The sequence below is a fragment of the Drosophila subpulchrella genome, chromosome 3R (assembly GCF_014743375.2).
Source record: "Drosophila subpulchrella strain 33 F10 #4 breed RU33 chromosome 3R, RU_Dsub_v1.1 Primary Assembly, whole genome shotgun sequence".
In the NCBI taxonomy this organism is placed as follows: Eukaryota; Metazoa; Arthropoda; class Insecta; order Diptera; family Drosophilidae; genus Drosophila; species Drosophila subpulchrella.
Genome location: NC_050609.1, coordinates 10,628,089 through 10,652,132, shown reverse-complemented (window position 1 = coordinate 10,652,132; position 24,044 = coordinate 10,628,089). Strand labels below are relative to the sequence as shown.

Sequence of the window (24,044 nt, the reverse complement as noted above, 5' to 3'; positions counted from 1 at the left end):
ATACAAAAAAACACCAGATGTTGACACTGTGCCGCAGCTGCAGGCGACTTTAGCTTTTGCCACATGCGGCAGCTGAATGTTTACTCTAGCACACCGATCGCTGTTCATTGACCTAGGGCAGGGCCTTAAATATGCTTTAATTGTAACGGAATGGAATCCACCGTGGCCATCCATAATGCAGCCGAAGCGGATGTACCGGCCTTCATTTTGGGGCCTTTCCTTTTTCGCCTGGCTGCCACTTCCACGTCGGGCAGCCTACCAGTTTGGCACCTCGAAAATAGGTCGACCAAAGCGCTCAACCATCCAGCCGGTCTGACTCACTCAATTCTCGTTCGGTGAGAGCTATGGAACGCGGTTTTGGATTCGAACCGAGTTCAATTGGAAAGAGAGTCTCTAGTGCAGAGGGAACAAAAAAGCTCAAGACGTGGGGGCTTCAGTTTATACTAATAGGGATACCTAAGGCCTCTCATTAAAACTAAGAAAAGGTTTTCTTAAATACTAAAAAAGTATAAAATTATAAAAATATACAATGCATGTAAAATTGCATCCAAGTTTTTTTTTATAAAATCGTTATTGTGATACATTGTTTAACATCCTGTTGTTAATCATTTGCAGTTTTTATCTAACACAAACATATTTGTCAAAAAAAATTCCCAAATTACTCATTACTTTTGTGTTAGCTTAAAAAGTGATTATTTTTCTCGGTGCTCTTTTCTCCAGCGCTGCACTCACCTAAGAAGCCCAATTAAATATTTGAGTATTTCTTTGATTGGCTGGTGGCAAAAGGTTGACAATTCGAAAGTGCTGCACAGTGGCTGCCAGTGGTTTATAATTACCCTTATTATTTAGGGGATACTTCGAGACTTTTAGGGAGAGATGAGCAGTAAGCAGTTGTTTACCATTTTAACCAGCTGCAGATATCCCATCTTTCCGGACCAGATAAGGGGAAAGCAAACACGGGAGACCCCTTATCGGGGTTCATCTTCATCCGCAGTTCCCACTGTGCGCGTGGGGAAAACAATATGGCCAAGGCCCATAAAAACAGAAAGCCGGCCCAAGACGTCAGGTGAAACGCAGTTACTCCACTCGGGGCACTTCCACTTCCACTCAAAGGTGCTGGCTGCCCACTCAAACCTGCAGTCGTAGATACGAAAACCAGATAAAGCCGAGCGCCCAGCGATCTTCACTCAATGGGGAAATACTGCTTTAGAGTCGAAAGCTTGAAAACGTATTCGCGTTTGCTTTTCAGTCTGCTGCCAGATCTTCTACGCGTTGGAGTCGCCGCGAGTGCCATATAATTTTTGCTTTGACCGCGAAAAATTCTGGGCTAAACAAAATATTTGTGTATATACATATACGTATCCCACATTTTAGCCATTTGTGAGTGCAAGAAACTGTGAGTGATGGTGGAAACGGAGACGACAACCACCATAACGCGCACCACCACTGCCGTTCCGGCTGGTTCAGTAACGGTAACCGGACCCACCGCCTCGGCCACGCCCACCGCGACTCAGGCGGCTGCGCAGGCGCACCGCAATGATGAGACCACCCGGGCCATCTTCAATCTGAAAGTCATCATCTTCCTGCTCCTGCTGCCTCTGGTTTTGCTGGCCGTCTTCCTGAAGCACCTGTTGGATTACCTATTTGCCTTGGGACTCAAGGAGAAGGATGTCAGTGGAAAAGTGGCGCTGGTAAGATCTATCAGAGTGCTCTCGGGGCTAACAAATGGCTGCAATGAGCGTTTGGCAAATGAGCCATTAATGGGGCTAGTTAGATACGCATCTGACATGTGTACACTCAGAAAATGACGGCTGTATCATATTAATCATTTTACATATCAGATGAATATTAATAGAAGTATCTTGTGCAGTTTTTTTATAAATTGGTGTTTATTTTTTCGATTTATTACCATTTAATTATTAGAAAGCATTGTGCTGAGATTTAAAAAAAAGTAAATATTATGATTTCCAGTATAAAATCATATCTTGAACCATCTTATCATATCATAATAGTTTTCTGTGTATATGTATCTTTGATATCTTATATCTGGTGGCATATGTAGCCAGCCAGAAACGTCACGCACTTTCCTTTTCCAGTGGCTGCCTCCGGTTTCCACGCCCACCTTTTGCCTCACCCACCTGGCCCCTATTACCGCTTTTCTTCTATTTCCTTTTTTTTAAATCTTTTTCCCACCTTTTCCCCCTTTTTTTTTGATGTCACTGCCATAGGGTGCGGCCGATCGTTAGGATTGTGTTATTAAAATAAATATTTATGCGTTTGGTACCAGCTCGTTTAGTTGGCCAATTGTTTAGTTGTGTCCACAGAGTCTGGTCTTTGGTGCCACGGTCAGCTAATGTGACATCATTTCCCTATAAACGCTGCAATCGGAGAAAATCTCCAACTGCAATTCGTGCCCGTGGCAACCATATCGCAGTTCATTAATCACATGTGCATCTCGGGTCGTCGAATTATGGAGAAGTCAATTGTTGGGGGCGCCATCGCCACTGGACAAGGTCAAGTGTGTAGGTGATTGTGGAGATGATTCGATGTTCCATACCGTAAAGAACCCGATCGAATTCGGAACCCATTAGCATGCTTTTCAGGCTTTGAACGTGGGCGTGTGCCGGCCATAAGCGTCTCATGTAGCGAAAATGAATCATTGTATCTCGGTTTTTGTTTTAGTCTCAGCTCTTACAACCGCTCTCTTCTCGATATCGTTTTTTCGGATACAGATACAGATAAAAATACAGATACTTTTTTGCGGTTGCACAGGGAAGTACTAGTACTGCGGGAGGGGGCAGAAGTTCTCAGCCCAGCTGTGAGAAGCATCTTAATTAGAAGATTGATTGTCGTTGATAAACTCTGTTGACATCATTGTTAAGGAATTCGAGTAATTTCGGCTTGAAATCCCCCCTTTTCGACGCCCCTGTGTAGCCTCAAACTGGTTTTGCCAATATGAACTCAAAAAGAGCGCAAAAATGCAAGCCACAGAGACTTCACTTTTGTTTTCGATCGCTGACGTTTGTAAACAACAGAGAACTTTCGAAGGGCAAAAATAAAAAGTATCTGGGAAGCATGCCGGGTATCTCTCAGATGCGTAGATAAAGCCCAACAGTTGTTGCCGCAGCTAATTTGCATATGATATTGAAATTCTTCAGGAATGCTATAACTATAACCACAACAATTGCGCATTTGGTATTGTTGTTTTTTCCGTGCCTATTCACTAACGTGCCAAACATTGAATTGAACTCATTCCGGGTTAAATTTCGTGCGATCCCCCACCCCCAGAAAACGATTACTGAGGTCACCCAGTGCGCTTTAATTACGGTCAAAAGTCACTCAATTGTCCCCCAGAGGGTCGGCCCACCGAGCGTATGAGTAATGCCATTCATAAGTCGCCGCTGTTCGCTCACATAATTGTCCGTAAATGAGGTTTTTGTTCAATGCAAAGTCACATTAGCTCGAGTTGATTGTTTGTAAATTAAGCTAATTAATTTCGTTGAGTATAATGTGAGTAACCTGTGATTTAAACTCAGGTGACCGGAGGAGGCAGCGGCCTGGGTCGCGAGATATGTCTGGAGCTGGCCCGTCGTGGCTGCAAGCTGGCCGTCGTGGATGTCAACTCCAAGGGATGTTACGAAACGGTGGAGTTGTTATCCAAGATCCCACGGTGCGTGGCAAAGGCGTATAAGGTAAGATCAAAACGAAACTAGGGTTACTTTGATGTTACTTCAAACCTATATTTGTTACAGAACGATGTCTCCTCGCCTCGCGAACTGCAGCTAATGGCCGCCAAGGTGGAAAAGGAACTGGGTCCCGTAGATATTCTGGTTAACAACGCCTCCCTTATGCCAATGACCTCGACACCCACCTTAAAAAGCGATGAGATCGACACCATCCTGCAGCTCAACCTGGGATCCTACATTATGGTGAGAACATAGTTCTACTTTAAGTTCATCATAGCTATTCTTTCACCACTACTACGAATTTAAGAAATTCTTGCGGTCAATTTTGTAACATAAATGGTTAAAGTTGGTGTTTAAAGTATTAACACATTTGATAATATTTTTAGTATCTGAAAATATTTATTTGTATTCTATCAAAACTAATGAATGGTTTTCCTTTTCAGACCACCAAGGAGTTCCTGCCCAAGATGATAACCCGCAAATCAGGTCACCTGGTGGCAGTGAATGCCCTGGCGGGTTAGTTTACTTTTCATTACTAAAGCTAAGCAGTTCTATTAATCCTGGCATTCTGTACATAGGTCTAGTTCCTCTGCCTGGAGCTGGTATCTACACGGCCACCAAATACGGAATCGAGGGCTTCATGGAGTCACTGCGGGCTGAACTGCGATTGTCCGACTGCGACTACGTTCGCACCACGGTGGCCAATGCCTATCTGATGCGAACCAGCGGGGATCTGCCGCTGCTCAGCGATGCGGGGTAAGAGTGGGTTAATCTACATCCTGATCACCTGATCTGATCCAAATTCCTCCTCTAGAATCGCGAAAAGTTATCCCGGACTGCCCACGCCATATGTGGCCGAGAAGATTGTCAAGGGAGTGCTTCTGAACGAGCGCATGGTGTACGTGCCAAAAATATTCGCACTCAGTGTATGGCTGCTCAGGTGAGAATTGAATTAGCCCAGGTATCCAACGATTATTCCTAACGATTATTACATTTTCCTTCTGCTAGACTGCTGCCCACCAAGTGGCAGGATTACATGCTGCTCCGCTTCTACCACTTCGATGTGCGCAGCTCCCACCTGTTTTACTGGAAGTAGGAAAATCATCGGGCGAAAAAGGAGTTCCCCCACCCAGCATACAGCATTTAAGCGGCGAGCTCTTGTTTGTTTCCCATTTGCAGTTCTTAATTCGACTGTTGCTTACGCTAGGTGTACATGTTTAGCTATTTATACGAAACTTTAACTTAAATTAAATCTATATCCTAACATTAGAAGTATATCTTCTGATTCGTTAGACGAAGTCTATCGGAGTAGCACTTCTTCTCGGACTGCTGGACGCAGGATCTCCGCTCGTAGTGCCAAGTGTAGCCCGAAGGACATCGATGGATCAGCTTGGAGCCATTGGAGCAGTAGTAGAAGTAGGCGCAATTTCGTGGATGTGCCATAAATCCAAAAATTCCCTTCTGGCAGTCGGTGAAGTTCTCTGGGGATGGCACCCGATTGCAGGACACCAGATGAGCGGGTGTGCAGGCCTTTGCCAGGCCCGCTCCTTCATAGCACACCATATAGGGATAACAGGGTCCTGCGTTGGGTAAAAGTCGCAGGGTGATGACCAGTGGATCCGCTTTCTGAGCTGCAATGGGTGGATTCTTAACGACCAGAGGTGATTTGGTGGTGCTAGCCATCGGATCCTGACACCTCTTCACCAACTCCTTATCCACACAGCGTTCCAACTTTTCTTCGTAGTAATGACCGTCCAAACATTCGGCTTCGAAAGATCCCGGACCGGCACAATAAATGTATTTGGAACAATTACTAGAGCTGGCCACGTAAATTCCCATTTGTGGGGCACTGGCACACTCCTCAAATTCCAATGCAGCGGTTCGGTGACCCAGCGAGGCCACCAATATAATAATAGTTATTATGTTTACAGTTCCCATTTCTGTACACCCGTAATGCCGGGAAGATGACTAAAGACTAAATTCATGATGATGGGTTCGGAATATTTTTGCATGTGCGCCACCTGATAAAGAAGACAAGTAGGAGCATCGATTATTGCGCGGTTATCGCGTACTAGATACCGCTAATGAGTGCGGGGGAGTTACTGCCACGCCCATGTTTGCAGGGGGTGGCAGTTACCACTTTCGTAGCATACTTCCCAGTGGCAGAGAGGCTAGGGTTTAAATGACTGGGCCATAACCGCAGCACAATGCTCGACTGCTCTCGCAGATCAATAAAAGTTGAAAATGCACTCAATACGCAATTAAGTGTCGCCACTTCCGGCAGGACAAACGGACGGCCAGCGATACCATTCAGCCCATTCATCCTCATCCACATTCACATTATTATTTCCATAGCCATCGCCATCATCATCATCATCATGGTCATGGCTTGTTGAAGTCAAACGCCGGCCATCGATTTAATATCCGATGAGATATTCATAACTTGCAATTAGGTTTGGCGGCTCTGCGCTTTTCCGCTCGCTTTCGATTTACGTAAATGATTGGGCTGCTGATTAATGAAGAATTACCAGGGCAAATGGCTGGGATCTGCGGGCATTATCCAATTCCCCATCTGCCAACCGACGACCCCATTGCCATTAACATAATATTCAGCGCTGTCATCGGCAGAGTTCAGTGCCAATTGCGCGCAAATTAAAAGTTTTATTAATTGTTAATTAAACGCTGTCGAGTGCTGGCTCTGCCGCCAGCTTTGTGGCATAATTTTCGGGTCAATCCCCATATCTGGCCAACAGGTTATATCGCTCGGTCCATATTCCACGCTCCACCAGATGCCGTTCGGAACCAAGAAACACAAAAAAAGGACCCCATATGGTGCCGACGGCTCAAGTGATTAAGTGCACGACGAGTTCTTCAAATGCATTGCAACATGTGCACAAATAACAACACACACTCATACACCAACGATTTGAGAATGTAAATTCTAATTAAGATTGTGGAAGAAGACCCCCAGCACCTGATTCTTCTACTCCCGCGGCACTCAGTGTTCAGGCTTCAATTCTCAGTGCTCATTGCGCATGCGCAGCCCCGTCTCCGATCCATAAAAATAGCTCACTAATTATTTGTGTGCTAGGGTTACAGTTCTCATAAAAAACAAACAAACTGTCGGCCGTTTTATGGATCTGCCGCCGGCTTTAATGCCCCCACGAAGTTTTTCGATCCCAATTCAATTCGACACAGAAACACTGATGGCTTTCCCTTTTTATAAACACTTTAGCATCAGTAGTTGTAAATAAGAATATCTCATTTATTATTTAAATCAAGTTATAAAATACCCGATGTGTTAGAAATTATGTGTCATATATACTTTAGTCAGATTTTATAAATCACAAAATAGTTAAAAATAATTTCATATTATATGATCATATTAATGGATTCATTGTTTTTCTTAATCAGTATTCAATATATTATCCAACTTATTTGAACAAACATTTTATAAACTCATAAATCCGAGTAGTATGATTTCGATTCTATGATTTCCTTTATTGTTTTCCCATTCTTGTCCTTTAGTTAATTAATTAAGAAATACATGTGACAATATTTTTTTATACATTTCATGTTTTTATTTCACATAATGTACGTTTTCAGTGTATTTCCCGCCTACGCTCTGGCATCCGGATCTCCGCACCCATCGTGTGGACTCTGCGGCTGCATTTCCGAGCTGATTAGCCGTCGAATCTCCACCAGAACGTTCTCCGTTCGCTCCTCCAGGTTATCCAGGGCGGAGTTTAGGGCGTCTAGGCTTGAGTTGACACTCGCAATCAGACGCTCCGAGTTGTTGGTCATTTCCATGAGGTCATCGAAGTTGCTGACCCGTCGACTCGCCTCCGAAATCATGTCCAGCTCGAGCTGCAGCTGCTCCTCGCCGCTTTCCATCAGAGCTTTGAAGGCAGGAAAACAACTTTTCGAATTGACTTTAAATTTTTATCACCCTTCGGAGAACCTAGAACATGACAGACATTTTTGGGGTCCTATATTCTGCTAACCAGATCCGAAGTGTAGAGCAAATTTGCCTCTGGTTTGTTTTGCTATCAAGCATAATTAAAGTTGCTTAGCAAAAAGCGATTTAATTCAATTGAAATTGCAGCTAACTGATTTTGTGCACTTTTGCTTTTAATAAACGAAAAATGTGCCATATTAAGTATATTTTATTTCACTGATTTCGCCTGTAATTTTGGGTTCACGGGGTATGTTGAAAAGCTACCTCGGCCGCAGGGTTTTTAATTAAATGATTTGTAGATTAATTATATAAAAATATATATTTCAGTAATATTTTAATTAAAAATTCAATTTTATTCTTAATCACTTGTTTTTAAATCCGAAAAGTTGATAAAAATTAAAAAATAATTTTGGTTTGTCGTTCTTGAAATCTTATTTTTAGAAAAAGAAATATATTTTTGCCTAGGGCATCTTAATGTCTACTCCCCTAGTTACTATAATGTTTATTTTGCTTTGTTTGTAATTGCCGACTTTTACAAAAGCTACACTCGTTCATTTCATTAAACCCATTTACAAAATGGCTTTGTCCATTATTTATACATATCAATTATAAATTGTACGCTGCGCCTGCAATATTCATATTCACTTGTCAAAATGTCAACTCAAAATAGAATATTTATGCATTTTTATGTGTGCATATCGGTGCGTGATTTGTTTGTTTTATGCTCTCGGTTCGAGAACTCTTTGTCGGGATTGGGATGAAGTAAAAAACCAGAAAGGCAAAGAGGAAAATGACAATTCAGCCTATAAATAAGCGGCGGCAACCGAAGTTGAAATCAATTTTTTTGGCCCCATACTGCGGTGGTCGCGTTCCCCGATTCTCGAAAAAAGAAGGGTTGAGCATCGAAAACTGAATACCGAAAACCGAATGGTGCGACTATTTAGTTAGCCGCAGAACAAGGTGCCTCAATTTATTTTTAATTGAAGGCAAATTGTGCCAATCGCCGGGTTGATGGAGGTGGCAATGGAAATGCCCGGCTGCGGTTGTCCATGCTGTGTGGTCTCTTTCGGCTATTAAGAGGACGAAGCTCAAGCTGCCCCAAACCAAAATGTCTGTTTCTTCTGCCGGCTTACGCATTTTCACTTAATGAATTTTCATTCAAAGTGACTGCAAGGATGTGTCGTCACTCGATGGCCAAAACTCTGGACCTGAAGTAGACTTCCAGCCTCACTCACTGGCCATTAACCGACCTGCTGCTGGCCAAAAAGGATGCCTCTGCTGACGTTTTCTCTGTGGTTGGCTAAAATCTGTTATTATTGCCATTAAGCAGGCTTTTGTTGTCACCGCCCGGCCTACATATGCATATATGCATGCATTTTCCTTCGATATCCTTCACTTCGAGTGGTCTTGCCGGGTTTTTCACAGATCTTGAGGCTGTAATCGCTTGGCCATTGAATTTTCCACACACTTAACGAGACCCTAAGTCCAGGGCTCAACTTGTTGCCGCCCATTTTCAATGAATTTTGGTTTCTGCTCGTCGTCATTAGTTGAAAGCGCTTAGTTTGGCTCGTTTGTTTGCTGAAAGTTGTATGTTTCCTTGTGGCCAAGGTCTGTTTCTGCTTCTGTTTCTGTTGCTGCAGTACGCAGCCTGCTGTTGTCATCAAGTTGCATTTGGTTTTTACATTGTTTCGCCTAAATAAAGGCGTGTAATTTATGTGTGTGGCCTATTTACAAGGTTGTGCATACGCCACGTTGACCGCCCTGTGAGCCGGCATCCGAGGAGAGAATACTGAGTGAGCTGCCCCATTGTGGTCCATATACTTTGTCACGGTGCGCAGCCCGTTTCCCTGGTTTTCTCTGGTTTTTACTGGCCTTCCCTCGTCGTTTCCATCCCGCCTGAAGGACGACGCTTCGGAGGCGATTGCTCAGGCAGGACATGTGTGCCCCGCATCGTTGCCCGTTATTGTTTTCCAACTTTTCACCTTGGTTATGAGCTGTCCGAGCGCCGCAGTCAGTTGCACGCTCGCCTCCATCAGCGTCGCCTCCATTCCGCTGACCACAGTGGACAACGTGGACTTTTTGGCCAAGCTGCTCGTGTTTCTGTCCCTGAGTGGATCAGTACAGTGAGAGAAAGTCTTTAAGAAATGATTTTAAACATTTTTAAAAAGTAAAGCTATTTAAAATAAATCAAAAGTCGATTAAGATGGAAACAATCAATCTTTAAGATAGATAGGTACATAAACTGAGGAACCCAAGTCTTATTTTTTTTATCCTTTAAATGGTATTGGATTTGTAAGAGGATTACGGAAAAACGAAACACATATTATTGAAAGACTTATAAAATATTATTTTAAAGGTGTAAAACAAACAATCTATTGGCATTATATTATCTTAATATTATTGTGAAGTAAGAATGAACTACTATAGAAGTATAGCAGTATATAATAATATAGAACTGTTGTAGTATAGTAACTACCTTTAATCATTATAAATATAAAAGAGGAGGAGTTCATAGTTTAAATTTGAATAATTGTCACAATAAGCCCTATTCAAAGGTGCTTTACCGTTATAATAATAAATCAAAATTAAGAACCTCAAATACTTAAAATCTCTAAGATCCTATGTTCTGCAAGCAAATTAGTTTAGGGATGCACATTTCAAGAAGAAAACGTTCTTAATGTTTTATAATCCTGGCTTTTCCCGCAGTGGAAGGACATGTGTGCTTGTGAGTGCTGTTATGCTTATATCCTGCGGCTTAAGCATTTGTTGTTTTACAACGTTTCAGTCTGTTTGCCAAGTAAATAAAAGCTGTTAACTAGTTTTCACACACCGAGCCGAAAAGGTGGAAGGGGTTCGGGTTTCGGTTCGGTTTGGTTTGGTTGCGTTTTCCGAGGCGAGCTGCAACACGTGCTGGGCACTTTTTTGCCAGGCTTGTCCTGTTCCGGTTCCTGTTACATCCTTTTCCATACTTTTCCATTCTATTCTAACTGCTTTTGTGCGTAGCACTTGTGTATGAGCAATTATTTAATGCCGTCCGCTTGTCATTGTTGTCTTTGGGCTCAGAGTGTTGCCTTTGTCTTGGTTCCAGCCAGCCAAGTCAGCCAAGTTGGCCAAGTCAGCTGCAGCCATCTCGTCGTCTTGTCTGCCCCTTTTGTGTCGCTCATTTATTTGTGTTTATCCTTTCGCTTTTAATTGCGGCACCGTCCTTCTGCCCCTGCAGCCACCCTGCCACCTGGCCACCCACATCCCGCCCCCTTTGTGTAATTACAAGTGTTTGTTGTGTAAATAATAGCGTTAGCTGCCTGGGCCGAGGACGAGGACCATCGTTGACGCATCGTTTGCATGCTCAGTTAATGCCGTGCATCAGGACATCCTCCATTGTCCTTTCTCTCTGTCTGTCTGTGTGCTCTTCTGGTCTTCTGTCTGTGTGTTTGTGAGTGCGTCTGTCTGTGGCAGGGAAAATTAATTACAAGAATTAAGCAGCACAACGCCCGATCTGCCGCGTTGACACAGGTGTTGGCCGCCCGCCGTAACGTATTTTCCTTAGATAATTCCCACACAACTCGACAGCCATGTGCTGCACCTTGAACTCGAACTCAGACTAGAACTCAGTGCAGATGCACAGAGGAAAATTTAAAATACAATCCCCAAGAAATAGTCTTGATTTCATAAATTTAGAAAATATTTTTCGATCCATATGTTTGGAAAGTCTTAGACAAAAATTTCAAACTCTAAAAAACCAAGAATGTTGGTATGTTTGAAAATAATTTACATTTTAAAAATACTTTTAAAAATTCCCAATTCGAGGATTTGAAAAATCAAATGGCTTGACGTACTTGAATATCATTTACCCCAAATTAAACTAGACAAAAATTCGAATTTTATAAGGTAAATAGTCAAATGGTTTTGTATACTTAAAAATATTTTACATTAAAAGGATGCTAGATAAAAAATGTCGTATTCCAAAATTTCAATAATCAATTGGATTGGTATACTTGAAAATAATTTACAACAAAAGGATGCTAGATAAGAAATTTCGAAATCTAAAAGTGAAAAATCATATGTATTGGTACAATTGAAAATAATTTACACCAAGAGGATGGCATTTAATATTATCTATTTTTTCTGTGTGAACCTCTCGAGAGTACCGGAGGCGGGACATTAATTCATTCACCTAGAGACACTTACATGTGGTGCCCATTAGCCGAATGCCACGCCCCCGTGGAGGGCAAATGGCAGCGAGCCATGCGACTCCAAAAATTTCCATTTCGTTGCTTGAACCGTGCATAAATATGTCAATAGGGATTATCCCATCCCAGGCGGCAATAAAATCTCCGGGAGCTATTAAAAAATAAAAAATTTCGAAAATGGGGAGAGGAAAACCTCAGCTAAACAAACAGGGAGCTGCAACTTGATTATCCTGGCAACCTGCCGCGCATTTTCCGACCGTTGAATTATGACATTCGACTGTCAGTGCGGGTTCAAGTGGATTGGGTTTGGGTTCGACATAGATGTAGTGCGGATGCTCCTGGCAGGCGTGAGAATCCGTTATCCTTGCACCTAAACAAACACGTTCGAGGCCTTCGGGATGCAGTAGCTGCTCGTCCTGTTCGAGTCCTGGCCATGGGTGTCGTGTTGCAGAATGTTTTTCGATATTGATCCTCCGCATCCTTACGCATAACACGACCAGCTAATTTATTTACTTTGCTGCCTGTACACCAGTTGCACTTGTTCTAAACTGAAACACATGTTCGAGGATCATAATCGAAATGGCCTGTTATCCCGGCCTGTCTCATTATGTCCTGCTTTTGCTGCCGTTTCTGCTGTCGCAGTAGCACTTCAGATTGGTGTTGACAGTCGTGCTGAGAAATTGCCTCGCCTTTCGCCCCTTTCCCCTTTTTTTTGGCCCTTGTCTTTTACAAGATTCCTCTAAGCTCTGAGTGCTCGACATGCTAATGTGAAATATTACAAAACTAATGGAAAAAACGTAGAGCCATGCCATCGAGTTTAACGCTTCTGAGCACTCAAACTCTCCACACTTTTCCCTTTCGTCCGCCAGCTGGGGCCCTCCTCCAATCTCATCTCATACCATCCTGCCCTCGGTTTATCCTTTGCCGTGGGAAACTCCGGTGCACAGGTTTAACCACCACTAATCCTTTACCTTAAGCACTTTACAACATTTTTCTGGCGCTGCCCGTTAAGAGTGCAGTCGTCTGGGGTATATTCTCTTATTTTTCAGCTATTTTCCAGGGTACCAACCGAATTATAATGATGTTTGGAATGTATTTTAAATATTATTTAAAGTTTTAGTTTTGACACCTTTTTAAGGAAAATTAAAATGCTGAATTAGAAAGGTGTAGTTATACTTTGTTTCTGATATAAGCAATACCTGATAATCATTTCTATAATAGCTCATAAAATCAAACAAAAAACCTAGCTCAAAAAATACATTAAACAGAAAATTCTGAATTACTGTTTAATAAAAAATGACTTTTTTAATATAGTTTAATATAAAAATACTAATTATAATATTTTAAGTATCAGCTAGCATTACAACTTCCTTACTTAGTTTTAGTTTTGATAAAAATGTTACCATCATGAAGTAATTAAATTATTTTCGAATGTGCAAAACAAAGTATCTTTATCAGGACTTGTTAAGTACTTATATTACAATTTAAAGTTACTTCAAGAAAGTTTTTAAATAGTATCCAATAATTTTTTACAATGATGAACTTGGCTAGTTTTTTGCTCTTTGGAGTTTAACAACTCGGCTAAGCGTTCTTAACTTTACCGCCAGTGTTCTTTGAGTACCCTTTGAGAGGAAACTGAAGCTGAAGTGTTGTTGTCGGGACAGCGTTGAGTGGCAAGGAGTTTTGACAATTAAGGGGGTCACAATGCTCGAGTGTCTATATCTTTATAGCTTGCCACCGCAGATAAGGTTGGAAAATGGAATGGAGGCAACCGGTGCCATGTGCTCTTATTCCGAAAACGCAGACGCCTGGCCCATAAATCATCGAAACCCAATAGCCGCAAAAAAGTCGCATGCAAAGCGCGGCGGCACCACGTGCACAAAGTGTGACCCGATTTTGGCAACATCCAAAAGCGAGTGTTCGCCTAAATAAATACAAAATTGCATCACGTGCAGCGGAGTAATACGAAAAAAAGAGCGAACCCCATATCCTCATCCTCAGCCAAGAAGTTGGATTCGTAATTGCGCCAAAACGCATGGAAATGAAGCCAAAGAAGAATTCCTGGCCGCATATGTGTGGCTAAGAGGATGGGGTTTCGGTTTTTGGGGTCGTTTTCATTTTCAGCGAACCAAAGCTATTCTGCCAGCGATCGACACATGCCCTCGAGTGCGCCAAGTGCAATAAATTGATACAAAAACAAGGAAGAACGCTATAGTCGAGTACCTCGACTATCAGATACCCGTTACTCAGCTAAAGGGACCAAAGGGAAATGGAGATATGCAAGCAGCAAAGCGAGATTTAAGTGCGCCACCTACCGGCGGAAGACAGATTTAAACATTGTGGGCGTTAGGGTAGGCGTGGCAAATTTTTTTTTGGATCAATCGATAGGTATTGACGAGACCAATACATTTCAGTTAAAATTTGTTATCTAGCATAAAAATTGTGGGCGCCACAGGCTTGGGCGGTTTGTGGGCGTTAGAGTGGGCGTGGCATATTCGCATAACAAACCTGCGCTGCGTACAAGGCTACGGAATCTAAATCTGAAATCCCAATACTCTATCTTTGATAGTTTCCGAGATATCCGCGTTCATATTTACGGTTTTTTGAAGTTTGTGGGCGGTTTGTGGGCGTTAAAGTGGGCGTGGCAAACTTTTTTTTGGGTCAATCGATAGGTATTGATGAGAACAATTAATTTCAGTTTAAATTTTTACTCTAGCATCAAAACTGTAGAAGCCACAGTTTTGGGCGGTTTGTGGGCGTTAGAGTGGGCGTGGCACTCTACTGAAACAAACTTGCGCTGCGTAAGAAGCTCAGGAATCTGCTCGCCAAATCTCAATAGCCTAGCTCTCATAGTTTCCAAGATCTCAGCGTTCATCCGGACAGACAGACGGACAGACGGACAGACGGACAGACGGACAGACGGACAGACGGACAGACGGACAGACGGACATGGCTAGATCGACTCGGCTAGTGATCCTGATCAAGAATATATATACTTTATGGGGTCGGAAACGCTTCCTTCTGCCTGTTACATACTTTCCGACGAATCTAGTATACCCTTTTACTCTACGAGTAACGGGTATAACAAAAGTGTCGCAAGTGGGGGCTGCGGGGAGGTGTGGTAGAAAGGGGTGAGGGAGGTCTTGGCGAGGGGGTTAACCTGCTCCGATTGTTCCAGCACCTTGGCCCGGCTAAAAGTCTATTAAAATGCCATTGCCAGAGCGAGAGAAAAAAGAGATGTGATAGGTAATATTAACTTGTACTTCAAATACATAACTTTTGAATACTCTTAAAAATTTTTTTTATTGTGTATGAAACTCATAATTAAATTAGTATCTAGTATTTGAATCTAGTAATAACAACTTATCATATTAATGTGATCTACATCATAAAAAATTGGTACAAGAAATACCAACTACTTACAATTAATTTTAAGTTTTACACAGAGGTCTTCAGCAAGTAGAACAGATTTCTCCAGAAAAATATTTTTCTTATTTTGAATTTGCTAGATTTATATTTATGAGATGTAATTTATCTGTTCAAGTACTTTTTATACATAAAATGAGTATTATTTTCATAAGTTAACAAATTGAAATATTTTAATACTGAGATAAATCTGCTTAACAGTATAAAAAGTAAAATTTATTCATCAGGCTAGTAAATACAATACATCGTTTTTGCACATTATTCCATCGATAATATTTTCATTAGTCTGGAAATTAATAGCAAGCTTTATCGAGCAGCTTAAGCACCCTACAAAAAACTGAATATGAAATATACATATTTCACGAATCTCGTTTTTGTCGCTCGCTCTTTGTTATTTTTAACTAAAACCACAGCCGGCAATCGCTCTGTCCCGCTCTATTCCCCCCTCCCCCAACAATATAAAATTATCCTTTGGCTGTCTCTATTTGATTTTTTTTTTCCAATTCTATAGGGTGCTCCGATTTTTTGCCTCTGCTCGTTTTCGTTTATGGATATCCACTTTATTGTCAGAAAATCATTTTTTCGTTGGCATCTCTTGATGTCTTTTTTTTTGTTCCATCTTTTCTGTTTTTATTGAGCTGGGGCACAGAATGTTTGTGTAAGTATGTTTGTGGGGATGTTTGGATGCTCATATGCATATGTAGCACTTGTACATTTGTAGTTCACAAAAAATTGCCTTTATTTATTACTAATGGGCTGGTTGCGCTGCTGCTCTGCCCGTATTGAACATTACTTACCGCGGCCTCAGCCGACTCATCTGTGCAGGAGGTGACTTTTCTATTTATTTGCTGACAACGCCAGCTCCCCAAAATTTTTCCATGGAGTTGGGGGCTGATTTTTGGATTGCTAGGTAGTAAGTGGGTTGTCAATTCGGCGCTTGGTCCACATTCGGACTTTATAAGTGCGCTGGAAGTCGCGGTTAATTGCCGATCTTTGCCAACCGAGTCATTGGGGAATCACTCGAATGCAATCTCGACTAAAAGCCAGTTTCGCGAAACGATCCGCGTTTGGCGGCTTGCGTTTGCGACTTGCGATTCAAAGCTTTATCGCCATTCTCTCCGATCGGTCGTTGCTTCTTGTTTCGCGGAAAAATGTCGGAAGTACTGCGAAACACTCTGGTAAAACTTCAGGCCCTCATCGGACTGATCGGCCTCGCGGCTCTGACTCCACTACTCATTTTGGCCGCTATTCTCAGCCATCTGATTGCCAAACTCTGCCGCTGCCCCAAGCCGAAGAGCATCGAGGGAGAAGTGGCTGTGGTGAGTTTTGGCCAACAAAAAGAAACCAACTTTTAGCGAAACCCATAATAACAAAATTCGGCTAATGAAAAACTTGGCTTTCAAAGAGCGTGATCAAGTTGCAAAGCCACTGAATCGTGTAAACTCAAGAATGAGAGTATTTCAAAATTGTTACCTTTTTAAAAGTTACCTATATTTCTGATTTTTGTAACATCTACAGTACGTTTGTACTTCCAAAAATCTTATTATTTGTACATATTTAAAGAACTGGAATAACCGGCACAATCGATTTGGTAACAAAAAAGGATAAATTATTTATAACGGTTGGTAAAGATCCGGTTATTTTAAGCTAAGCAGATAGTTATGATGATTTATTTCAATTTAAGTATACAAATGCTTAATTTGCTCATCCAGACTAAGGTTAATAAGGGTACACTTTATTGACATATTTTACCTGAAAGTAACATTTATTATTGCAAAGCTGGTTTATGGCTTAAGATGAATGTTTTTTTTTTATGAGTGATAAACTTAATGAACTTTTTATAACACGTTTATTATATATCTGTTGTTTCACCTAGGTTACTGGGGCTGGTCATGGCCTAGGTCGAGCCATTTCCCTAGAACTGGCCAAGAAGGGCTGTCACATAGCCGCTGTGGATATCAATCTCTCTGGAGCCGAACACACCGTTAAGCAAATCCAGGAAACCTATAACGTCCGTGCCAAGGCCTACAAGGTAAATTATATAAACGAAGGGATGCTTGCAATACTGGTTTTAAAAGGTCCATTTAATTGTTGATACAATTATCAGATTAAATTAAATGCTTAATTCCTAGGCCAACGTAACTAAGCTCGGTGAACTAGTTGACCTGAACAACAAGGTGGTTGATGATCTCGGACCCGTAACTGTCTTAATTAATAATGCAGGTGTTATGCTGCATCGTAACATATTGAACCCGGACCCGGCAGATGTGCAACTGATGATCGATGTAAATCTAACCTCGCACTTCTGGGTGAGTTGTCCTTATAGGGTTTTTTGATCTAAATATCTTTGTTATAAGGTAATATCCTAATATATACCTTAATATAATTCCTTTAGACGAAAATGGTTTTCCTGCCGCCAATGAAGGCATTACGTAAAGGTTTTATAGTCACCATTAGTTCGCTTGCAGGTAAGAGGGCTACTATAAAAAATATTATAATCATTTTGTAACTCCCGCTTTCCTTCAGGTGTTTTCCCACTACCTTACAGTACGGCCTATACAACCAGCAAGGCTGGAACCATGGCCCACATGAGGGCCCTGCGAATGGAGTTGGCTCTGGAGAAGCAGAATAACATCCATGTGACCACTGTACTCCCCACCTTTCTGCGCACCAACGATGAGGTTACTCAGATGTCGAATACTATCGGAATCGAGGAGATGTATCCCCTAATCAGTGGAGAGGAGGTGGCCCACCGAGTGGTGGGCGGAATGTTGCGGGGTGAGCATGAGATCACCTTGCCGGATTTGGCATCCGTCCTCTACCGCCTGGTGTTCCTTTTGCCCGTCGACTGGCAAATGCGAATGATTCTGCTGCTCAGCGGCAGTCGGTTCAAAGAGTTCTCAAATATGCGATCCTGAGGAAGATGTGGTGGGAGTGGCAAATAAATAAATATGTATATATTCCGGTTTCGGAAAAAAAAGAAACTCGTGCGTACTCGTCTGCCCCTGGGACTCTCAGGTGGCGGCGCTGCTTAAAAGCGTTCCATTAAAATCCGATTAAAGATACTTTTTGCGGCCGGCTGGTCACGGACAACTGGCCACAGGCCACGGACTCCAGTCATGTGTTTTTCATTTAATTTTCAGCCAGCATTGCTTTAATTTTTCAGCCCGTCTGGATCCTGAGTCCTGGGTCCTGCGTCTGCATTTGTCAGTTGGCACAGGGGGGTGGAGAAAGGGGGATGCAATCAACTTTTCAGCGGACACAACTTCGCCCACTTTTCCACTCCCTGTGCTGAATCTCATTATGCAACTTTTATGGGGTCATTGAGGATGTGTGATTTATATGTTTTGCAAATATAAAAAAACACAGCCCGGCAGGGGTAAAAAAAACTGCATATAGAAAACTGAAAGGCTTAAGGCTCTTTCACTTGTTAAATTCAGGGTTTTTAGAGCAATTCGGTGAAAGTACGAGTGCATATGCAAACGTTTTTGCCACTTCAAACGAAATTGTTGTCTAATAGGGTCGAGTGAGGACCATTAAAAGAGAGTGGCTTGACAGAAAGTATTTTTTGGTTAAAGTGATTCCTTACAAAAACCGTAGAAGGATGAAACCCCGTCTTTTTGTTCGCCCGACAGTTTTTCTTTGTTCCTTTATCTTTATGCTGGTGAAATTAATGCAACACATTAAGAGAAATATTGCAACAGCGGCGGCAGCAGACGAGGACTTTTCCATTTTTCTTATTTTTCCTCAGCGCGAGCTTTTCACAGACACGCTATGATGCCATATATATGTACGATTTTCTTGCATATTTCCACGTTCTGCTCTGCACGCGCTTTTCCCTCATCCTCGACCTGATGCTTTTATTTTATTTATGCTATCACTGCAACCTGAAATGCTTTAGCCACACAGATACACAGATACACACTCATAAAGCCGGGCTACAGGATACTGCATTTATGTGGAATTTCTTTCCTGCTGCATTTGCCTTTTCTTTTGGAGCCCAGGACATATGCATGGAAACTTTAGTGAAATTAAGAAAAATATAAAAAGACATTCCAGCAGCCGGAGTTGAAAGAAAGAAAGAAACGCTTTAGGAAAATGAAAAAATAATGCTGCCAAATGCAAAAATAACATCAGGAAATGAGTCAAAGTCCTGCTTCTGCCACTTGGCTTTTTCTCGGGGGAAGGAAACCGGAAATCACCAGAGAAGGGAAAATATTATGTCAGCAAATCAAATCGATTGTGTGGGAAAGCAGCATTAGCAGAGCAGTCAGGAAAAGGGCTCCCAGTTCCCGATATCCCCAACATCCCCGTAATTCCCAATTAAAAAGCCGTTAATGATGCGTGGCCCAAAGCGAGACCATCGCAACCCCAGAGGCCCAGACGTGTCGCAAGTAACGCCTCAATGGCAGCCTGATTGAAAACTCGAATGTGCCACTCCGATCCGATGCGATCCGCCCCCGATGCTCCGGTTTATTGTTTGTCTTTGCCACTGACGAGCACTTTTTAATTTCGATGGGTTGTCTGCGGACAAACGAGGCATTTCCGCGTGTGATTATCGGGATCCATGGGGATGTACATATCTACATATGCGTATATGGGAACTCCTCTGTCGACTTGGGCTTAATTATGAGCTGCGAGTGAAGTGCGTGGGAAATCGAATAGAGTTCCCCAAGGAACACTGGCTGAGGGCACCTGTGGTTGCCTCTTTCCATTCAGATTCCCATTTTTACTACCAATATTCTCTGTAATACAACAGACACTTCCGACTTGTGTAGCAGTCATGTTTGGGGGCATTTCCATCAGCTGCGAATCCGCGAAATGAATTTAATGAAGAGTTGTATCCCGTGTCAGGATGCTCACAAAATTTCATTTGCTGTTGCATGCGCATTTGCATTTGCATTTCCATTTTCCGCCCGCCATTTTCCATTTTCAGCAACCTTGGTCCGCAAAATGACGGCTTTCGACTGTCAGGCGTCCAAAACTAATTAAAAAGCTGACCGGGACACGTTCCATGACCATTGCCATAGCTAATGTCAGAGTAACTAATTTTGATGGCCCATTGATTTTGGGCACACAGTGCCAAAATGATTGCAATTTAAAATAAATAGAATTTAATACTTAAAAAAAAACCTTCTCTGTAATTTATATTAACAAAGCTTACAGTTACTACTTAAAGCTACAGTAGTTTTTAAATTAAATACTTTTGCCCGGACGAAAGTCAAAACAACTATGGCCGATTCCTCCCTGTACCTTAAGTTTTAAACTTCTGGCAACAGTGTACAATAAATAAATACTTTTGCTAAATTATGCTTTTTGTTGTCTGGGATTTTAATATTTTTTAATTTATATTTTTCCAACAATTTTGTATTTTAAATAAATAAATCGATAAATAATATTATTAAATTGATAAATGTACTTAAGCGTGTAATTTTTCTCAGTGTATAAACAGGACTATCTAGCCACCAAGTGTACTGGAATTTCACAGTCCGCTCCTGCCGGGAAATGCGATACGAAGCGATACGCTTCGGGTGCATAAATCACATGTTTAACTAATTAAACGAAACAGTAAATAACGATCTAAGGCCGGTCAGCGTTTTAATGAGTAGACAAAATGCAACCGTAAACGGGGACTTGAAACGCCCACGGGAATGCAGGGTCCACCGATCATAAAAACGCCCCAACCCTGCACAGATGCCGTCCCCCCCGGCGCAATAATCATAAAAATTGCATATTAAAATTCATTCGGGGGGCGTGAACTGCTTCAGTTTTCTTCTTATTTTCTTTTTATTGTGCGACGCGTTTAAAATGTTTATAAATACAGTCAATTTGCTGTCAACTTTTGAACTTGCCACATGTGTTCGGCTTCGGCTTTCGAGTTGTAAAATGTCATGGGGTCAACGGCAACGGCTCATTATAATGCAACCGCCTAGGCCGAATAGAGTGAGTGACACTCTTTCCAGTGACGGGCCAGAAATCGGTTTCAAATCGAATTATGCTAAAACATATTTCGCTGCGATAGCGACTACTCCGGCATGCATGTCAACGCAATCATTTGACATTTTGACAGGACATCGGGGGGCTGAGCCGGGGATTTTGGGATCACAGGGTCGGGGGACGGGGTACGGGGGATGGGGGTTCAGGGAGCGTGAGTGCGGCAGGATAGTTCGAGTTGAATGTCGCGCCTGCGCGGCTCAAATTACAAATTAAACAGCGACGATGTCGGGGTTTTCCATTTCTCTTGGCTAAACAAAATCAAATTACCGCCTGACAAATGTACTTGTTGAATGCGATGAGGGCGAGCGGTAACGATGTGGTGTTTAAACACCTCAACATAGGAAAACTGGCCCGTTTTCCCGCTTTTTCTAGCTGAGTGCAAAGATATTTTGACTTCTTGCCAAGCAAAAATCACAATTGACGCGAAAATGTATTATTTTCCCTGTCCTCTTGTTTTCATTTCAGTCAATTGAATTGTTTCAATAGGGAAAGGAAAGGAAAGGAAATGATTTTCTTCAAAATAGTATAAAAAAATAGCGAAAGACCATTTGAATCATCAATTTTTATACAGCATATTTCCTAGAAAAGATAATAACTCTATTTTGACAGATAATCACAGCTCAATCTCAACCCTTCCCAACGCTGCTTTATTTATTTATTTAAAGACATTCGAAGCGTACACATGATGTCTATGATTGGAAATAAACAAAAGCAATAACCATTTCGAAGTTTCCACAACAAGAATTACCCCAGATATAGCCCCAGCCCAAAATCCTGCCCATCAGCAGCTCTCTTGATGGAGAATGTGTATGTGGAGTAAATAAACGCGACCATTTGCAGCATTGTCAAGTGGAAAATCATTGACAAATTTATGAACCCAGCCGACAAACACTCAACAAGGGCAAATACACGAGTGTATATGTTTACGTACCGCATATATATCCTCGAACCAGAGAGCGGAAAACATAAAGTTAAAAATTTCATTAACAAATCGACACCGCACCGTCTCATTACTTCGCAACAAATAAATTTTATTAAGTACGCTTTTTCTGTGTGCTTTTGCCCGCCGTTTCACGATTTACGATTTTTCATTAAAGTCATTTGGCATGCCGCATAATGCCCACCCACCAAAAGTTGACCAAACATTCGGCTCTCGCGTTTATCCATTAATGTTGCGGCTTATTTGTTGCATTGCGCTAAAAAAATATTACAATTTGATTGAAAAAATGTTTACACATGCAGCAGGGCAAGGGTCATTCAACATTCAGTGCTGCTGTTGCAAGCTTATGCAGCTAATTAATTGCATGGTTTTTGGGCAAGCATTTTCCGCAAACTCATTCGAATTGCCGACGAAAGTGATTCACTCGGGGATTTTGTTGAAATCGAAACTTGCCCCAGACAAATCATAAATTGGGCGACAGTGGCGCTGCCCACGCATCACGAAAAATTACCTTAAATCTAGCGGGAATTGATAATCACCAGCGGAAATGGTCGAGTGTTTTCCCAAGAAACGTCGCCGCGCGTCATCGCCCCTCATATAAACATCAAGTAGCATTGGCATCAGGTCTATAGGTCTGGGCCAAACCACCAATTTCTGAACACTTGAAAAATTTTAACAACATTTTTTGAAAGTAAAAGGTATTAAATTACTTAGTAAAGAATTAAAGAACAATTAAATTTGAAATTGGAAAATTATTCCTTTAATTGGAAAATAAAATAGTTATTTAATATTTTTCTCATCTATAGAAAATAATTGTGTTAATTAATGAAATTTGTAAAATTCCTATTTCGGTACAGAAAAAAATGTGTAAGAATTATTATTATTAATAATATTATTATTATCATCCAAGTTCCTCTCAGTAGATACCATTTTCCCTGATATCCATTACCATGATTTTTAATAGCAGAATCATAAAGACACATCCTGTTTAGTATTTAAAATTCGCTTTATATTATCCCGCTTACTACTTGTAGATACATTTTTCGATGGTAGGAATTTCCTATCTTAAGAAATGTTGATTTTGAATATTTGAATATCACGGTACGGTTTCGGGTATGATATTTGAATATCAGTTCATATTACCGAAGTTCCTGTTATTAGATACCCTTTTCCTTGATAAATATTTTCAAGCTTTTGAAATATTTAATATTCACTTGCTATAACTCAACTCAACTCTTATTTGATACCCTTTTTTTCCCAGTGTGTCCAAAAAGCATGGCCAAATCGACTAATTTTAAGAATGATGTAAGTTGTCGCCATCGTGCGACAACAAAGGCTGTGTCCACACAGTTTTGGCCGCGAGCCCAATCTTTTGGCCAGCCCTCCGACCGATTCGCAAATGACGAGCGCGCAAGTGGCAGGAATTGTGTGTTAAACGTTTCTGAATTGACTTGACGCGTTCGGCCCGAGAACAGAACCCCCTGGCAGGGGCAGCCAGCTGCCAACCTATGCCAACCCGAAACCGTACCATTACCATCCCAAAAGCACCAGCCCAATCCCAATCCCATAACCATGGCCATCCGGGTGAACGTGCGCCAAAGCGCGACGCTTGCCAAAAATCATAAAAAATATATGGCGATTATTGGGGAGATGGAGATGGCATCATTTAATGATGAAGTGCCGCGATGGGCTGGAAAGGGAAATGGAAATGGGAATGGGTAGGGAAATGGTCGGGGATAAAAGGAAACTGACTCATGCTCCGGAAACGTCACTATTACCATTGCAATTACAACCACACAATGGGCAATGCACTGGAGGACCTAGGACAATACGCTTCTGAAACGGGG

General features: G+C 41.8%; 4 protein-coding genes across 4 annotated transcripts; 2 read left to right on the top strand and 2 right to left on the bottom strand.

Annotated features, from left to right (window-relative positions):
• Window positions 1-1,244: 1,244 nt before the first annotated feature.
• Window positions 1,245-4,955, top strand: LOC119563438 (short-chain dehydrogenase/reductase family 16C member 6). Its single transcript, XM_037876829.1, has 7 exons — window positions 1,245-1,691; window positions 3,537-3,692; window positions 3,753-3,929; window positions 4,130-4,202; window positions 4,265-4,442; window positions 4,501-4,626; window positions 4,695-4,955. The coding sequence occupies exons 1-7, from the start codon at window positions 1,404-1,406 to the stop codon at window positions 4,780-4,782; spliced, it is 1,086 nt and encodes a 361-aa protein (XP_037732757.1). The 5' UTR covers window positions 1,245-1,403; the 3' UTR covers window positions 4,783-4,955.
• LOC119563439 lies at window positions 4,938-5,624 on the bottom strand. Its single transcript, XM_037876830.1, has one exon. The coding sequence runs from the start codon at window positions 5,622-5,624 to the stop codon at window positions 4,953-4,955; it is 672 nt and encodes a 223-aa protein (XP_037732758.1). The 3' UTR covers window positions 4,938-4,952.
• A 1,620-nt stretch (window positions 5,625-7,244) lies between these two features.
• LOC119562973 lies at window positions 7,245-7,685 on the bottom strand. Its single transcript, XM_037876149.1, has one exon. The coding sequence runs from the start codon at window positions 7,578-7,580 to the stop codon at window positions 7,305-7,307; it is 276 nt and encodes a 91-aa protein (XP_037732077.1). The 5' UTR covers window positions 7,581-7,685; the 3' UTR covers window positions 7,245-7,304.
• An 8,664-nt stretch (window positions 7,686-16,349) lies between these two features.
• On the top strand, window positions 16,350-18,244 carry LOC119555244 (estradiol 17-beta-dehydrogenase 11). Its single transcript, XM_037866531.1, has 5 exons — window positions 16,350-16,579; window positions 17,137-17,292; window positions 17,393-17,569; window positions 17,656-17,728; window positions 17,787-18,244. Exons 1-5 carry the CDS (start codon window positions 16,412-16,414, stop codon window positions 18,176-18,178), a joined length of 966 nt encoding a protein of 321 aa, XP_037722459.1. The 5' UTR covers window positions 16,350-16,411; the 3' UTR covers window positions 18,179-18,244.
• Window positions 18,245-24,044: the final 5,800 nt, after the last annotated feature.

Bases quoted from the DNA above. Each gene is read 5' to 3' on its own strand.
- LOC119563438 (XM_037876829.1), top strand. From the start codon at position 1,404: ATGGTGGAAACGGAGACGACAACCACCATAACGCGCACCACCACTGCC. The intron at 1,692-3,536 runs GTAAGATCTATC...ATTTAAACTCAG, and splicing joins TCAGTGGAAAAGTGGCGCTG to GTGACCGGAGGAGGCAGCGG. The intron at 4,627-4,694 runs GTGAGAATTGAA...TCCTTCTGCTAG, and splicing joins CTCAGTGTATGGCTGCTCAG to ACTGCTGCCCACCAAGTGGC.
- LOC119563439 (XM_037876830.1), bottom strand. From the start codon at position 5,624: ATGGGAACTGTAAACATAATAACTATTATTATATTGGTGGCCTCGCTG.
- LOC119562973 (XM_037876149.1), bottom strand. From the start codon at position 7,580: ATGGAAAGCGGCGAGGAGCAGCTGCAGCTCGAGCTGGACATGATTTCG.
- LOC119555244 (XM_037866531.1), top strand. From the start codon at position 16,412: ATGTCGGAAGTACTGCGAAACACTCTGGTAAAACTTCAGGCCCTCATC. The intron at 17,570-17,655 runs GTGAGTTGTCCT...TAATTCCTTTAG, and splicing joins ATCTAACCTCGCACTTCTGG to ACGAAAATGGTTTTCCTGCC. The intron at 17,729-17,786 runs GTAAGAGGGCTA...GCTTTCCTTCAG, and splicing joins CACCATTAGTTCGCTTGCAG to GTGTTTTCCCACTACCTTAC.